This window comes from Sylvia atricapilla, chromosome 5 (assembly GCF_009819655.1).
Source record: "Sylvia atricapilla isolate bSylAtr1 chromosome 5, bSylAtr1.pri, whole genome shotgun sequence".
NCBI lineage: Eukaryota > Metazoa > Chordata > Aves > Passeriformes > Sylviidae > Sylvia > Sylvia atricapilla.
Genome location: NC_089144.1, coordinates 27856217 through 27875404, shown reverse-complemented (window position 1 = coordinate 27875404; position 19188 = coordinate 27856217). Strand labels below are relative to the sequence as shown.

General features: G+C 35.1%; 1 protein-coding gene across 4 annotated transcripts in view; it reads right to left on the bottom strand.

Annotated features, from left to right (window-relative positions):
* NRCAM (neuronal cell adhesion molecule) overlaps positions 1 to 18820 on the bottom strand; it is a 66970-nt gene extending 48150 nt beyond the window's left edge. For all 4 annotated transcript variants that reach the window (XM_066319033.1, XM_066319030.1, XM_066319031.1 and 1 more), the window contains exons 1-9: positions 18655 to 18820; positions 14189 to 14294; positions 11161 to 11357; positions 10135 to 10257; positions 9589 to 9759; positions 9084 to 9140; positions 6975 to 7086; positions 4895 to 5079; positions 3379 to 3510 (exon numbers count right to left, since the gene is read on the bottom strand). In XM_066319033.1, coding sequence (XP_066175130.1) covers positions 3379 to 3510; positions 4895 to 5079; positions 6975 to 7086; positions 9084 to 9140; positions 9589 to 9759; positions 10135 to 10257; positions 11161 to 11357; positions 14189 to 14294; positions 18655 to 18745 — 1174 coding nt within the window. In that variant the 5' untranslated portion in view covers positions 18746 to 18820. The remainder of the gene's footprint in view (positions 1 to 3378; positions 3511 to 4894; positions 5080 to 6974; positions 7087 to 9083; positions 9141 to 9588; positions 9760 to 10134; positions 10258 to 11160; positions 11358 to 14188; positions 14295 to 18654) is intronic.
* Positions 18821 to 19188: the final 368 nt, after the last annotated feature.

Below are 19188 nucleotides of genomic sequence, written 5' to 3'. Positions count from 1 at the left end.
AATGTTTCTCCCTTAAATTCAGTGTGAGTACTAATGGAGACTAACTCAAATCCAGAGATTCAATGTGAAATGTGATGTAACAAGAGAAGAGCGTGTTGAAAGAAGATAAACAGCATCTTTGCACTACTTTGTATAGATCTAAGTGTCTATATCTAATATTTAACAGCTCAGCATGAACTATAAACCACTGGACCAAAAAATCAGTCTTTGCACAGTATTTGCAATGCCTTTCTGTAGTCCAATTATGAAAGTGTTTCTCCTTCCCAATTAATCTGGGTTGTTACTTTCTTAAAAGTTGAGATACTTTATGCATGGCTTCCCTTTTGTAAAACCATGCTGAATATCTAAGCAGTAGGACACAATGGATTATGCAGTGATATAAATAATGCAGATCTTGAGTGCTAATTGAAGCACAAGGCAACACAGAGTCATGGCCTGAACTTTCAATTACTACTTGCCAAAGTAATTCTAATTGACCTTAACGGGACTGGGCATGGGAGTTCAATATACTCCTGTGAGTAAACATTAGGAGGTTAGGTCAGGTTCTTGTCATTCCAACATGTCTAAAGCAGTTTTTTCTTTTAGAAATGCTGGTGTTTTCAGCATGACTGTTGAAGAAAAATAATTAAAATATTTCAGGGAAACGTAAATTCTTGCTTAATTTTTTTTTTTTTTTTAACTCAGATTAGTGTAATACGGAACAAAATTCACACCATTGCAATTTCGTTTTATAGTGCCGACACACAGTGTATTTTTCTCTCTTTTTTTTTTTTCTTTACCCCTATAGATATTTAAACCTCAGCCTGTGACTGAGATACGGACCAATGGTTCCTTCTTCCACATACCCCTTTCCTTGTCTGACTCTATTATGAAAAAACAAAACTGGAAGAATTAAGTATCTCCCAGTTGTGCTTTCCAACAGAAAATTAAAGTATTGCAAACAGATTACTAGGCCACAAGAGGCACATTGTGGGATATATGATGACAGCAGGGCTTTGAAATTCAAATGTAGCTCTTTTTCTTTGAAATCCTGCCACGGGTGTAACTCTCTCAGCGCTGCCCTGAAGCTGAAACAGCTGCTTTAGTTTCCTTTTACAGTGATTTCCTAATCATTCAGTCAGAAGATGAGGGGCTCAATTCTATAATTTAGTAACAAGTGAACAAAAAGGCACACTGTACTTGGTAATTTCCAGAACAGCTTTTGATAACTCAGAATAATAAAAATCACAAGAATCTTAAGAACTGCACTTTCTATGATCACGATGCTTCTCATAGATGCCCTGACAGATGCAGTGTACTGGAGCAGCCAATCAACTTGCACTTAAATATTTAATGTGGATAAGACTTCAGCTTTTCTCAGCAGTGAAAGTGACCTTTAATAAAAGGCTGAGCTACCCATTTACTTATTTTCCTGTGGTTGTTTTTTTTTTGGTTTTTTTTTTTTTTGGTTTTTTTTTTTTTTTTCCCCTACTGAGTTTGAGTGGGTAATTTAATTAAAGTCTTGTAATTTTTACTGAATTCCCCCTCAACAAGACTTTGTGTACCAATTCCTCAAGAGCAGTCCAATAAATGCTGCCCTTGTATTTGGGAAATTTGGTGGCATCCTGGAGCTGCTTCTGAAAACTGTGCTTCATAATGTTCTACTGATACTGTGAAAGAATGCAGAATACATCACTGATTTTCTGGAAAATGTACTTGTTGGTCATTTGATCAGCTTGTCCTATAACTTTGAAAAGGAAGATAAGCAAGGTAAAGCTAACTCTCATAGCCAGGTGAAAAAGATTTTACTACTCAGGAGGCCTGAAATACTAGTCAAACTACAAGAATTGCAGGATAAAAATTTGCTCCAAACAAATAAACAAAAAGTGAATGGTGAGTATACAGAAAACAACAAAGGAAGATGAGACCACCAGGAACCCAGAAAAAGTGAAGGACAAGTATCAAACTTTGAGGATAACAAATGCATTATCATATATTTATTTATAAATATACACTATACAAAATTACATTGATATTTTCCTGTTTCCTGTCTTACTATTGTTTGATGAGGTGATTAACGTCAGTTTACATAACTCATTTACCAATGGAAACTTCTCATTTTAAATCTCATGTTGTAGATCTCACTTTCCATTTAATTATGATTTCTGAAACAGGTTATTTGCTGAATATATCTATTTGTTTCAATACATAGCCTTATTTTGCCCACACAAAATTGCATTTTTTCCCTTCAAATAAGTTTAATCTCTTTTGTATACCAAATACTTCAAATATATCTAATGAGGGTTCTCATTTACCTCTTGCTATTACCTAGATTCTGACCATAGACATCCTTCTCCACACCCCAAACTGGGTGGATTATATTTTCTCAACAAAGTCAATGAAAAACTTCTCTAACTCTAAAACTTCTGAAAGTGACAAAAGGGATACTGTCATACTTTAAGCAGATCAGTACTTTAGAGTACATTATCTCTCATGAGCCAACAGGTGAGACTGTCTGGTTTTTATTATTATTTTTAGAAAGAGGAAGGATAAAGGTAGAAGAACCAAGTGTGACTTTACAGTACAGGATATGCTCAGTGCACACCCAGCTGACAACATACTGCAGTGTCCTCCAGCAAGTTTTTTCCAAGGCAAGTTGCACTTTTTTCCAAAGCAAGTTGCAGCTTGTGTCAGTCATACAGCATTGCCAGTCATAACACTGCAGCAATTAAGTGGCTCAATCACCAGTTCAGCGCTGCTTTTCTTACCCATGCACACAGAAACAGCTGTTCCACTGCCTTAGGGGTTCCTTTTCTTTGACACCTACTTGGCACAAATTGTTTGCCAGGTAGCTGCTGACACATTCAGACAGTTTTGCTGCTGCAGCTTCTTAGAGCTGAAGCCTGGAAGGCTCAAACATACACTAAGCTGTAAATCCTGCAGTGTACTGCAAATCCTACAAGTGCTCTGTATATCCACAAATGTGAGTACTTCACATTTTAAGTCACATTTTCAATTCCTAGGCAACATTAGAGTTGCAGTGGGGCAGCAAAGGAGAGATCTAGCAGACATGACTGCCACAGAAACACAGGGGTAACAATGACATCCCAGCAATGGCCCTGTGAGAGGAACCATCCAATCTCCACAAAGGCTAACAGCAGAATGCCAGACAGAAGAACCAGACATGATTACACATTTTAGTTCTCTCAAACACGTTAGAGGCACATGCTGTTGGTTAGCTTTTATGAACCACAGTTTTTTTTCATATCTTCTATGATTTAGCATTACTTGTCAGGCAAAACCTACACAAATCCAGGCTCTTCACATCTATTTGACAAAAAAACACCCTAAGACTCCTCGTATTTTCTTATACTCCTGTAAGGTAATTAAGAATCTTACTTGCTATGGGAACACCATTTGCTAACCAGCTTATACTAGGCTTTGGGTTGCCATTAGCTCTGCAGATCAATGTTCCATCTTCTCCAGGAGACAAGACCAAGTTTCTGGGTGCTGTTATCCAGTATGGAGCAGCTGAGTTTAAGAAAAGAAAGACAGCAATTATTTTCCAAAACTATGTACAGAAAATAATAAGGCATGGTAATAAGAGTATAATTCAAACAAGGTATGTGTAGATATAGACTTACAGCTATTCTGTTACTTTATATTTACAAATATATATATATATATATGTGATACTCATTTAAGTGGTAGATCACACATTAGCTGAACTGACACTCTGGACACCCACTGCATTAAAATTCTGAGAATATTTGTTTCATTTAGGTTGCCTGCTTTGAATCTAATTTGCCTTTCCTAAAGCAAGCAAAAATTATCTGAGTATGGCATTTGCAGACACTACAGTGGTCTTTTGATTAATTTCAGAGATATCCATCCTTTTAGTAGTTAGGCTGTTAGGAATGAATTTAAGCTTGATTACATGAAAAGATTTCATGTCAAGGGCAAGATTTTAAAATGGCAAAATCCTTGGTCTCACTCAATTCAATGCATGATCGCAGTGGGGCCAGATGTTTACCTGAGACAGATGAAAACACAGAGATCAAAATGGGTCCTTACTAGAAAATATTCTAGTTCTCCATCCTTTTTTACAATAAATAACCACAAACGGCATATATTATCACATCTTGCAGTTAATTTTCAGATTTTGGATTGACAGACAGATGCAAACAGAAAATTAAACTTCTGTTCTTAGAAAGGAGATTAAATGTGATCATTAAAAAATGCTGATCTACAACAAAATAAATTATTATTTGGCATGCAAAGTAAGCAATACAGCTGATTATTTCAATGACTAATTAACTGTCATTACAGTTTTTTGTTTCATGGTATTCACAGCATACTTACAATTCCTATTTAGACAAGTATGTTGTAAATGTTTTTACAACTATAAGGCATCATGTTGGTTAAAAAACATGAAGATAGGAATCCAGAAATATCAGTAAAAGAGTAAAAGGAAGAAAAACATAAGACTAAAACAGTAGTAAAATAGAGGAAAGAAATAATCTGGCCTATATGAATGGGGAGAAGCAAAACGGAAAAAATAAGGATGAGATGATGGAGAGATGAGGAGAAAGAGAGAAACAAGAGACTCAGTCTAATGACAGATAAAGGATCTAAAATAAATGTAGTACTTATGCAAACTAACACATTATCTCACTACTGTTACACTACAATACCAGTTTCACCTGATGCTTTACAAAGTAAGATTAAATTATGAAAAAGATATTACATATAGTAAAGCTCTGCCAGTTAGAATTCAGACAGTTGAATGTTTCCTCAGGGTGATTTTTAACTATTATCATTCATCCTTTTAGCTATACTTCATCCTAGAAAGCCTGCTTCGATCCTACATTCCGGACTCTTGACAACATTACATTAAGGTTAATTTTAGTATTACCTTTCACAGTTACTGAAATGACATGATGAACTGAACCTAATGTATTTCTTGCTATACATTTGTAGTTCCCAGAGTCAGCTTCTGAAACATCTATAATCTTGAGAGTTTTCTTAAAGTTTTCAAAAAATGTTCTGTTGGCTGGCAGTTCGCCACCCTCTTTGATCCAGCGGATTACTGGTGTGGGTCTGGAGAAGTAAAAGCACAGATCACATTTAGGGACTTAAGAAAAGGAAGATAAGAGTTCAGTATGTTAAAATTTTTAATATATATTTTATAAATAATTATTTTAAAAGCCTCTACCCAGATTCTGGGCCACGTCCAAGAAATTTGAAAAACATGCCAGCATTTGTTTCTAGGAAATGACAAGTCACACTAACATTGTCTATGGCCATCTGCTCATAAGATTATAATTACAGAGTACATTTGTCTGCTGATTAATCAAAAAAATCTGATGGTTAATAAATGAAGACAAGACAATTTCTAGTATTAATTTGATGCTCATGGTGCTTTTTAAGGGAGATTCTATAAAATAACAAGTTTATCATTTTCCTTTGTGTGAGCAATATCTTAATGCTTCATGAACATTATAAACTTTACAAAAGAGCTGTAAGGAGACAGAAACATTTCTTGTGAGAAATCAAGGAAAAAATGTCAATGCTGAGTCAAGTATAGCTACCTGTCACTGCACCAGGTCTAAATCTTGGCTATGACCCATGTTGTCCACTGAAGCTGAAAGTTATTCAAACACATGGACATATACTTTGAAAATTACAAGAAATTGCAATTTGTTGCTTACTGAATAGAATATCCTCTCTCAGACAGTAATAGCTCTAGGCAAATGTTCCCTTAATAGTCTAATATCACATATTTGATAACACAGACACCTAGCAAAGCTTTTAATTATGGTGTCAGTGATTAGGAATAGTTATTTCAAACAATATCTGCATGTGGCCCTTCGTGGACAAGCATTCCCACACTGATTTTTTTAAATTATATGACAGCTAAAGACACAAAGCCATATAATATATTATGCTCTAATTTTTTCTCAAGTTTTATCCAGCCATTTTACTGGAGTTTGGATCACTGAATACTATTGCAGGGTTGTCAAAAGGCATATAACTATATTGCAGATAAGGATTACCTAGGCTGATGCTGTGCCCACTCCCAGGGGTGGTGCTGCTGGGGCAGACACCTGAGCAGGCCACAGCTGAGACAGGAACACTGCACTGATGCTCAGATCAAGCTGTGCCTGTGGCATTCATGCAAGTGAACACGTGTGTGGGGCTGTGGCACGTGATTTACAATTATTGGCTTTCCTCATGGCTACCTGAGAGCACTCTGCATTATATGCCTTTGTGCACTGTAAACATATCTGCAGTTCTCGAAATAGGTACTAAAAATTTTCTGCTTCTGTTCTATAACCAATCTATTCTCAGATTTCTTCCTGAGAATGAAACTGATTTAAAGGTCAAACCAATTCATGAAGTTAAATTGCTCTTAGTTATTTTCTTTTTGCACAATAACGAGCAGAATCAAACTTGCATTGCATTGAAGAAATAAGTACCAATTAAGCTCAATTACAATGAGAAATAAGATGTAAGGACCTGAAGATTTTTTCCAATGATTCCCACCTAGTGGATCTACTGAGTAATTATTAACACATACACGCAGTTTTCTTGAACAGTAAATCCTTTTCTATTTTTATATAACTTGAGAACCTTATGATCATAAACTTAGGAAAACAATGGAGGCTTTATTCCTGACTGCAAATCTGTGGATATGTTCCTGAGTTTAGTCTATAGCATTTTTTGCCTGTGTCCTTTAAAAACAATGGTGCAACCCATATCCTGTGCCTAGGGTTTGGGTATGAGAAGGCAGAGGACTTCTCATATCATATATGTTCACGTTCCAAAGTCTGCTGATGCACAAATAAATGGTGGAGCTTCTTAAAAAAGGTCTTTCCATTTTACACTTCTGCTTCTTATAAGCTTATACAGCAGTCACATTTTAAGCATCTCTGAAATGTTTCCCTCTGTTTCTGTATTTTTATTTAGAAAAAAATGTCTCAAAAGTAACTCACAATCCTGCTGCGATGCACTCCAACATAAGCACATTTCCTCTGAGTTCCACTTTGGTACTTGTGCTACCTGTTGGTGTTAGAAGAACTGGCTGCCTTTCTGTAACTGGCTTTGCTGGAACAAGAATAAGTAAAAAAAAAAAATTCTAAATCGTATTCTAATACCAATCAAGTGCGTACATCCATTCTCACATTTTGAACAGAGACTTTGCTCCACATCGGCCATTTGATTACAAGTAATTGTGCAGCACAACTACCAAGCTGAACATATTAGTTTTTTGACAGACATAACATATCTGTTAAATGCCACAATTTTGAACACATAGAAGAGAAATGTTATTATTTAAAGACAGGAACAATTGATACAAAGCTTACATAGGCAACTATGCAGTCTTAATCCTAAGTAGCTGCTGTTTCCTTCAACAGAACTATGATGAGGAGTAAGAGGCCACTAGTGTGAGGCACAGTGCAAGACTGAAAGTTACTGAAAATTACTGAGCTTCCATCAAAATAAAAATAGGGCAAATACAAAAATAAGGCACTTTTAATCAGAAATATAAACCAAGGGAGTGAAAGGTACAGTCTGCTTTAGAATATGTTTTAATATTTTCTAGACAATGTGAGGCATGGTTTGAGAAATTAATCCTTGTATTTTCCTCTTAGTATATATTTAACTTTAATTCAAGTTGTTCCCCAGTCTTGCAATATAGAACCTTGATTAACCTGTAAGCAATAACCACAGTAAAGAGGCAGCTATAAATATAAGACTCATTTCTGACATTATACTCCATTGGCTTTTGAAGTATATGGTATTTCCTATGCCTTCATAGAATTCAGAATAAGAGTTTTCTGTAATTATAGTGTTTTCTGTGAATAATGTTCTCTTGTAGCAATTTTAATATATAGAATTAAATTGCTCTGAAGTGCTGTAGGAGTCTGAAACATTACAGTAAATAATTTTGTTTTTTAAAAATGGGATTATAAACATAATGAACTTAAAGTTTGTTAGGGTACAGGATTTACTGATACATTAGCATAAATACAACACTTTGTTTTAATCCAGTATGTGCTGTGAATTTCTTAATAACCAGTACACAAACAACTTGAAGCTGTGGGAGAACAGAGCAGTCTAGAGTCAAGAACGCAGCCGACAGCCGCAGCAACAGCTCAACTGCTGGCACTGCCAAGAGCTGCTGACTCACTTGGCCAGACCATGAATGTACAGGAGAATTACCCATGGTGGTTCTGAGTTGGGAGCCAACCCAACAGTGTTTTCCTCACTAATTGTAGCTAATATATTGGTTTGTGTTCAGGTACTTATTTCTTGTTTGTCCCTCCTGAATAACGTGTAATTTTTATGTAGAGAAGTAAAATATCCTGTGCCCATGTTTTATTTTAGATTCACATAAGTTATGGTTTAATATGCACAAAGCCCCATTTCACAAGGAAAAAGACAAAAAATGGAATAAATATCAAGTATTTTCTATGTCACCTAATATCAAGTGGAGAGTCTAGAATCAATGATGCTCCAAAGTCAGCCTTGCTAAACACACATACATCTGTTCTGGAGGATTTAATTCAGAACATACAAAAGACCATTCAGCGTAGATTAATGGAAAGACCAGCCTAAACACCAAACAAACAAAATTTATCCTACCCCTATGAATTTATTGGAACATTCAATTAAGTTATTAAATGTGAAGTGGATCTGTTAGGTGCTTAATTGTTGTTATTTATTATGCAGCACATGACATTGACTAGTTCTAGTGATAATGAACATAATCAAATTACCAGGAAAATCTGAGGAAAAATATAAAAAAATCAACACAGTATAGAAAGTTCTTAAAATGTGCACCAGTGTGAAAGCACTCTTTTATTTTAAGTGTTTGTATTTTCTATGAGCCGTATGTTACAAGAGCATTGAAACATTAAATATTTGAAAGGATCACACTGTGCAGTCCCTTTTTAAAGTATGTATTATCACCAGCACTAATTGATACCTTCATTAGAAACTGAAAAAGGAGCAAAAGATTAAGTAGCCATGGAGGTGAAGTTAGTTAACTAAATGCTACTGTGAAACAAGGAGTATCAGTGGGGACCAGTGTAACTCACCACCATAAATATCAGTGTCACTCAAATTAGCAGCTATAGTGTCATTCAATGAATCCACTGAAATAAACAGAATATCATGAAGAAAGCATACAAGAGGGATAAAAAAAAAGTTCTGGGAATCAAAAGGTGATGACATGGCCACGGTGAGTTAATCAAGTGATTGATTAATTTGTTTCAATAGTTACAGTAATCATAATAACTTAATATTCTTGCATTGGAAAAACATCCAAAAACTGTTACTTTTTTACACTGTATTTTTTCTATGTATCAAATCGTTTAAACATTTTTTCAAAACACAAAGCCTTATAAAGGGAAAAACTATAGCTTTTAAAATCAATTTTATTTCAAGAAAACTGGAGATTATGTTTGAAGTTTATACAATAATGTAATTTCTTACTCAAAATAAAAATTACTAAATTCCCTAGCATAATACAACTTTAGCACATAACTTGATAACTCTGGATAAATACTGTGTAAGTATGTAATTTGGTGATGGAATACCTACTTGAAAAGACTTTTACAGATATGGGTTGTTTCTGCTGTATAGTTTGTGTATGATTAAATCTTGCATAGCAGATATAGTCCTCCCGGGTGTCTTCTGGTTGTACATTAGAAAAATAAAGATCTCCATTTAGACCTTGGGAAACTCTTTCACTTTGAGGCAGCCTTTGGAAAGCTAAGGGAAAACAAGAACATATTTATGTCAAATATAACTGACACACTGTATTATTAGGATCTGCAGACTTCACATCCATTCAATTACACTTGTTTGAGGCTTGGTACATATATAGACATTTCTAAGCTTCCTGACGACATCCTTTGTCTATCCATTCTTCCCCAGTGGGTTAACGTACAGTTTACATTAGGATCTCCAGCTGCTTTTGGCTTCGTGCTTTTGGGCTGTATGTCTGCTTGTTTGCTCTGTTCTACAGAAATGGAAATTGACTGAATTTTAACTTAGAGGGAAACTGCACCATCTGTGGTTTTGGTAAGCAATGATCCTCTACACAGAAAAATTGTAAAATGTCAACTGCATAAAAAACAAACTCACCATTATCCATCCAAAATATGATAGGTGGTGGTAAGCCAACAGGAGGTCTGCAGTGCAGTACTAGTGAATCACCTTCACGAACGTGATTTGGTTCTAGCTTTTCTTTTGTCCACAAAGGCGACCCTATAGAAAGTAATTTTGACACACACACAAACTATGGATTGGCAAAACCTCAAAAATTTAAAGAGAAATTGCACAAAGTATTCCAGAGAAATGGAGGAACTACATCCATCAGAACATTAAGTCCTTTCATGCTTGAAAAACTTAAAGTTTTTATTTTTGTTCTTTTTTATGTTTTCTTCGAAGAAAAGTAAATCAATGATTTATTGAAAGTATAATCAACTGATTCAAATTATTTTGTCTACTCACTAAAGGTCTTATAACAGCATCTTGCAAATTTTTAACTATACCAAAAAAAAAAAGTGATGTGCTAAAATAGAAAAAGGGGTAGACATTCCTGAAGCTGTATTATATACACTCTCTTTAATTAAGATGTGAGAACAGCACATTTTAAGCTGAGAAGCTTTAAAACTAAACAGAGATAAAGCTCATAAAAAGCTATAGAAACAATCTACTATTAATTAAGCATTTTTAGCTTCTTTTTAGTTCCAATCTGTTATGTTTTAAAGCTATTACAAAAACTATGGAATACAGACTTCATACATGGAATAAAAATTGTTATCATCAATTATGCCATCAATGTCAACAAACTATCCTTAAAGCCTTAAGGATTTAAATATTTTATTCCAGCAGTAGTGTCATACATAAAGCTCAGTTTCAAACATTATAAGGTTATACAGATGTATCAAGAAAAAAACTTGGTTATTAAATTTTGGTTAAAAAAGTATTTGAGAGAACATGTAATACAGTAGAATACCTGAGTATTAGAAAATAGGCAATAACTTCTATCATGGTCATTTGGATGACTGAATTTTTATGACAGGAAAACAAAAAGGCAAAAAAAGTTCCTAAGGAAATAAGAAAACCAAAGTTACACATTCTATGAATATTAAGAGCTTTACTTACTAGAAGGCCTTATAACGATATTGTTGGAAATGGCTGCTCCTCGTTCATTCCTTGCTGTGCACTGGTAAACTCCCTCATATGCTTCAGCCTTCCCACCATTCATAATATTTATGACAAGAGTCCCCGAATTTGGTTTCATTGTTACCTGTGCATCTTTATCTATATCGAAATGAGTTCCATTGCGTGTCCAGGAGAAGCTAAAAGAATTTAAAAAAAGAAAGAAGAAAAGCTTATTCTTAGCTTCTTTTTGTAGATTGGATGAAGAAAAAGAAGAAAAAATTAATTAACAAAAATACATGTTATTTTTCATTAGCAGATAAGTAAGACTCACTCCCAAACTAAATTAACTAATAAAGAAATACAGAACTTTTACTGTAAGAAATCTGGCAATATTTTAAGATAAAATGGCTGAACTTGTTAACAGGAGCTATTTCAAAGCCAATTCTTTTTTTAAAAAATACAGTAAAAATTTCTGAGGCTAATCATACATGGGAAGGAACTTATTTCCTTTCCACTAAAAATGATGCATTAACATCTTCAAGAACTGATATTGCTACAGCTGCATTAGCATTTTCATTATAAAATCTATTGTTAAAGGGTTTATAAGCCTGTCTTTAAAAACTTGCTCAGGGCTGAAATGTGTCATCTCAGGCCCCAGCAGGAGACCATTTCTTTTAATTGGTTCAGCGATTTTGAAGTTATGCAAGTGAATTAAAGACTGTGGCAAGTTTGATTTCTTTTCAGTAATCTAATGCAAACATAATTCTCTAACTGAAATTACATAGTCTGATAGCCTTTATTTAACCTAGTATATTTATAGTGATGCTACTCAAACCAAGAGATGTTTTGAAAACTAGTCATTAAAAATGAAGTTAGAACTCATAAAAGGTTGTAAAGAAGCAGAGATTCACAGTCTACAACTTGGACTACTGCAAACACCACTTTCTTACTTATGCTCTGCTTATGGTCAGAAGTACAGTCACAGAGAGCTTGACCAACACCTGTGAAGTGCTGAGCACTCACAGCTTCAAATGCTATGAACAGCAGGTTTTTTACTTGCTACACATTTCAGCTTCAGAATCTTAAGCACAAACACTCTTTTTACTGGCTAGAATGCTTCCTAAGGTATAAATGTAAATGGTACTGGAAAAGCTCAGATTCTAACTGACTCAAATTGTGTTCTGACCTTCTGCAGCAGCTGGGAAGGACTGGACATGATATTTGCACCTTGTGTTGGGGGAGAGAAGAACCGGACCTGCAGCAGTGCTGCATGACACTGCAGTGTTTTTGGGAAGACTACCATGCATAGTGAACTAACAGCTAACCCCTTTCTTACAACTTTGCAGGCGAAACTTCAGAATGTGGGGTTTAAGTTACCAATAATATTAAGAATGGAAGAAAGTGTAATGTGGATTCAAATAAGAGGTGGGAAATGTAGTACAAACACCTGGATTTGAGATACATGACAGAGTCTTTGCTGTTCTAGCTGAAGGCAGCAGCACATCCACAAACCTTTATGCCACGTGCTCTTACCAATAAGATATCACACAATTCACACTGTGGGCTGAGAAAGTCCACGTTTGACTTCAGACTTCAAGTGGAACAGCTCAAGTTCCAAAATGCATTTGCAGGTTATCAAGAGTGATGGACCAACCAGACTAACTACTGAGACAAATTAAATCAGGGCCATATCTTAAAAAATAAGCAAGACTAAGTACAAGCTTATAAAATTTGTTACAAAATTCTTTACTTAAATCCTGTCACTTCCTCTGTAGCACAGGAACAAAGCTGTGTTTGATGGGGAAGATGAGGATGTATAGCAGACAGCCCTGGCACACAGCTCAGGTTCTTAAGTCTCACAGACAGCTCTCTTTTTCTTTCTGGTAATTCCAACCATAAGTGCTCAAGAGAAACATCTGCAAAAGCAATACAGCTGTCCCAAAGTGGACAATAATCATCTGGTCCTCAAGGTCAACATCCGGACTCTTAAAAGTGGCATTGGGCCAGCCAGATTAAAATTCTGGTAAACAAAGCAGCTCTGTGGCACTCCTGTCCTCAACAATAGAAAGGGTGAGAGTATCCCAGATAATCTTCATCTCCTCCATTCTGCTGCTCAGCATGATAATGACAATGATGCCAAGGCAATCAGCAGGAATAATTCACGAAAAAAACCTGGCTATTCAGAAGAAACATATCTAACAAGCTCTGTCTGTGTCTGAATGAGCAGTTTTAGATGGACCCTGCTAGTAAGGTGTAGCACAACACTCCTAGAACAGAGAGATGCACATTTCTATGTTCACAGTCTCTGCAATCAGAAGCAGTTACTAACAATGCCAGAATGTATAATGGCTACTGATGTTTCCAGTGCAGGTACTCCATACTTTGAAATGAGGACTTTTCAAATATTTCAAGATGCTAAAAGAGTATCTTAAAATGGACGATGATCAGGAATCTGATCCATTTCTGCCAAAACCAAAACTTAAGGCTATTAAATACACAAGGCTGCTGATCAATAAAACTAATACAGACTACATAACTTCTGACAAATTATATTTCAAGATGAGCCTTATAAAATGGAATTATTTACAGAACATTACATTTGAATGTAATAGTATTATTCTGACTTTATTCAATGTCCATTCTTCTTAAACTATGCCTAAACCTGGCACATTATCTAGTTCATGGTACAGCATGCCTCCTAGTGTGTTCCATGGGCATTTACCTAGCTGCACTTGTAAAATCAAGTATTATTTTATTGTTAGGGTTTTGAGAAGAAAAAAATGCTACAATTGCTTGATGACTCTAGAAACATTCAAATGTCAAATGTTTTAAGAGTCAAAATCGTGCCACTATCTGGTAGCTGTGTAATTTACAGAGGTACAGATGTGTCATCTTTCTGCATGTGCAAGCACATTCATACAGACAATCTTGATCTTGTTAGTTTAGAAAAATTACACTATGTTATCCTTGAAGTCCAGAGTTCTTCCATGCTCTTAGGCCAATAAAAGAAAAAAAAAATGCTACTAACCTAGGAGGTGGCTTTCCTTTGGCTTCACACTGTATTACAATATTCTCTCGAGGATCAACAATGTAATCTTTTGGAGATTGCTGAATTATCGTAGGAGGTTGTGACACTTCGTTATGAAATACAACAAAGAGAGATGATTTCAACAATATTTTCAAAGCATCACTTTTGTAAGCAAAGAAAGAAGAATTGCAGTTAGTAACCAAATCACTGATAGAAGAGTGGGATTAAAGTATTGTTTGTATCAAGAGGCTGAAGCTCTCTACCCTTGTAAATCAGTGTAGCTATACTAACTTCCAACTGAGCAATCCTGATTTACAGTGGATGAAGGTCTTGGCCAAAAAGTTTATTGAAAATATCATTTCTATACCTCAGATTTCAAGAGATTTTTACAAAACCAAAGGACGCTCAAATTCTAAGTCCAACAAATCTGAAAGGAAGAGTTGCAAGACATAAACCTCCACAAAGTGGTTTTTTACCACACAGAAGGAAAAAATAAACATTGCTTTGTGCTTCTAAACATTTTATGTATTTTCATATTCTCTGTGGGTGAAACCTTTCCACACATTTATTATGCTTAGCATATTGCATTAATCTACAAAGCATGCTTTTAAGGACTACTTTTCAGGAGTAAAAATATGTTATAAGCAAAAGACTCTGTTAAAAATGATAAAAATAGCATCTAGTTTCCAAATAAAGTAAACATGTAGGAAAAGTAAAGCACTCATTCCCCCTTAAGAAACCCCTTAAGAATACACTCAATCTTTTGAACTGTCCAGAAGAAGTAATAATTTAACATTTGTGATTTGTCCAGTACTATAAAACAAGTAGCACAGAACAAAATTGATTCACCTGATAAAGTAGTTGTTGTCTACCTATTTTAAGTAATTCATAACCTTTTGCCATTACCTATACCCATTTCTGGGTTAAAAAAATACTGTTTGTGATATTAAGATAGTGAGAAAGGTGTCTTCCTCAACATCATTCGTACATTTATGGTTTAGTGTCACCTAAATAAACCTGTTTAATAACATGCCCATGAACATCCCTGTCTAAGTACTGTAAATCACCTGTCCAGCAATACCCTTTGCTAGTGCTTTGGGGTAATTTCTAGCCACTGGAACAAAATATTTCAGTCATCAGAGTTTGCTGTGTTCTCATGCCTCACTCTAGACAGTTAAAATTGTACAGCTGGGATTTTTATTTAAGTCTTCCTTAAGCATACCATTATACACTAAGTACTCCTCTCCACAGACAGAGGTAGCTGTCTGTAAAACCCTACCTGCAAGAAACAGCAATGAAAAGAAATCAGACCATGGAATCATAACAAAACACAGCAGCTACTCAGAACAGAACTGGGTTCTGCTCCTCACTGCAAAGGGGAGAATCCTTGAAAGAGGGAGGTAACATTTTTACATGACACCTTTGTGTGCATTTCTTTAGGAGTACTTGAAGGCACTCCTTTTCCCTCTCAAAGGCATTTCTCAGGGTCAGCACATGTCAAATGCTTACTTGGGAAAAGTAAATACACTCTAAAAAGGATATGACACAAACGTTTCCCAATCTACAGGATATTCCCTCTGATGCACATCAAAGACCTGGAATCTCCACTCTTGTGTTATGGACTGCACTTAAAACTGATTAAATTAACCATAAAACTACAGCTAAGTTAGAACCCATAAAATATGAGGGGTACTTAAAGAGCTATATCCACTGTGGATATAAAAATATGTCCCCATCAAATATGTAAAACAGTACACAAGTACATATAATTCCAATAAATTCATTTTTTATCAAATATATTTACTCCTGAAAGTAGTAATAAAACACTGCACATGCTGATATTGAGTGAAGATTTTAATGTTCAAATAGCACACCATCAAAAATCACACAATTAATTTATTCAGAATATCAGAACGCTGTTTTATGTACAGTAGCATTTTCTGAACACTGCATGCATAAAACATCTAGATACAGCACACCAAAACCAACAAAATGTCAGAATCACACATTTTTGGACTGCAAACCCAATTTGCAACAAAATCTGTATTAATTTCAGCAGCACACAGCCTATTTTTAGTGAAGAGTAACTTACATTCTTCTAGAAGTTTTGCTTTTATTCCCACATCAGAATCAGCAGTTGAATGGACAAATGGAGATTAAAGAGAAAGATTTGTTAGTGAAGAGAAAATTAGCAATTTTGAGAGGGAAGATAAGTATCTCTAGGAAGTACATTGGTCACCAATAAAAAGAAAACCTTTAAAACATTCAGCACTGCAACCCATGCAGCGATGCCTAAAATTCCAGCCACAATTTCCATTATGTCAGATATTACATTTATCTTAAAGCTCTTGGTATGAGAAACTTTCTTGAAGTGTTGACTTTTTAATGGCAACCATGCTATGTGATTTTGGCCTTGCAAGGACATAAAACACTAATACTGAGGAGACAGCAGCAAATTAGAATTAATGGAGTGCACTACCCTCATGCTGCAGTCAAAATCAATCCACCCATATGATCACATAAAAGAACAAAGAGAATACTTCAGGCTAAAATTATTCTTGTAAAGACAAAAGCACCTAATTCTACCCAACAGACTTGCAACCCTTTTTGGTTTAAAATATAACTAAACAAAAAAAATTCATCTTAGTTGTCAGATCTTTATTGCTTACTTCCAATGTTTTGGATAAACATGTCTCTTTTTATCAATAGGCCAAATGTCCTTGAGTCCCCTACATTTTCAGTTATTCCTTGCCTGCTTAGAGGAGACACTGACTACAAATTAATGAACTTGCTATGAACAGGTATTTCTAACCTGGATGAAAACTAGATATTCAACTAATCAAGTATGTTCTCACCATCAGGTCTCTATGGTGGATATTCAGAGAAGATCCACAAAAAATCTAAGTCCTTCCCTTGTGGTGCTGTCCAAGAGCCCCTTCTCATCTTTATGAAAACAATACCACAATTTTAGATGTAATTTCTGGCTAAAATTTCATGTGACTTTATCAGACCTCATAAAGTGATTGAGCATGAAGAGAAGGGAATTAAATTCTCAGTACAGAATTAAAATGATACATCCAAAAGGGCTATTCATTTTTGTCTATTGATGCATTTCGGGTAAATTTAACCCAAAATCTTGCTCTTAAGATAATCATGTTAGAGAGGTGCAGAATTTATATTAGTTGCTAAACTACAAGATAGATTTAAAACACTATTTTTAGCCTGCAAAGGTGTTTAAAGAGAAGAATGAAGTTGTGAAAGCAGCATATTCATTAATTCATCAAACTTTCAAAGCCATCTTTAACCCACAGCTTATTGCTCTAAAGGCATTTACAACACAACAAGTTGGATGTGATTCAGATATATTGATTTTGTTACAGAAATGCAGGTCATTGGTTTGATAGGCTTGTAAAATGCATGGGGAAAAACAAAACACCAAAGCACTTGCAATGTATGTCAATGATTATTAAAGAAAAACATGCATTTCTGGAAGGCAGGAAGGTATCAAAACCACACGGGTAAAGAAAACCATGCAAATTAGAATCACAGGCAAATTCACAGATGTATTAATCCATCAGTTAAACACCAACTCTAATGTTCTCTTCCCTGCTAATTAGTTAAACAAATGAGTAGTCACTGAGAGGTGCAACATGGTTCACTGAATTCTGAAAATGCAATCATGTTTATCTTAGAAAGAAAACAGCAACCTGAAACATGGGTAACTCAATAAAATTAGCTATTGAGAAAGTAAAACACAGCAGCTACCACTGCTTCTTTTTCAGCATGGAGTGCTACCTTCAAGGTTCCCCACCTAAAGAATCTTATGTTAGACCTGATCTTTAGATCTCGGGAATTCCCCTCCTCCAGATGTTTCCTCATGTTAATGCTGGAGTTCCCTGCTCAGCACACTTTTAATGTGTTTTTAAGTAAAAGTTCTTAACTGTTTTCAGGCACTACTTAAAAAATTCAAGAGCCTAACTTACCCTTTTGCATCAGAAAAAAGTAAGATGCTTTGAGTGTCTGAATTTTAGGTATTTTAATTTTTTACTAGCACTCATAGGAGCTCCTGGGAACCTCTTCTCTGAAGGTAAGGGTGATTGTTTACAGCAAGCAGGAATTGTCCTAGGATTCTTAGAAAATTATCAGTATTATCTAAATTTCACAAATAATTAGCATTTAGCAGAGTTTTTCTGCCTTTCTTTATTTTGATCAAACAAAGGCACACTGATGTGTAAGTAGGATTTTATGAGAATCCTGTGTTAAACCCCCTCAACTGAAAAATGTAACCCACAGGTTTTGAAAATCTTCAGTAAGTAAGCATAAATATTCATAATGATAACGTCCTGATTAAAGTGACCAAACACACTCTATTTTTAGCTCCATGCTGGAGTTATCTTCAGCTTCCTACAGAAATTATTTAACTAATCTTCCATTATTCTGCACTTATTTATCAGGTTATTACTTACAGTCAAGAGGTACATCCAGTGCAGAAATAATTTGGCACAGAAAGAGGACCAGGGAAGTTTTCCTTGTAGGTATGCTCATCTTTTTCATCATGGTTTTAGGCTGTACTGAGTAAATCACACTTGAAGAATGAAGTTCAGCTTCATAAGATGAGATAGCTTGCAGCAGTTATGTTAAGTATAGACAAGAAACCTGGTAAATAAAAGACAAAAGAACAATATGCAGATACAATGGAGACTTAAATGATCCCATGCATCTTAATAATATTATGAAATACAAACAGTCTAAATACTGTATCTGAGAATAAGAGTTACACCATGTGTTCTACTGAAATCTAAGAAATTCACAAGTTCTTAGGTCACCTAGATCATAAAACCTTCCTAAAGAAGCTAATGAAGAATTCCTATAACCTCAGTGAATGGAAATACAAATGCCTCTCCTAAGAAGGGTAAAGCACCAGTCAATCCATGCAGTTAAAAAAGGGTATATACTAAACATAATAGTCCTCTGAAGTACACTTAGTGGATTAAAGCTCT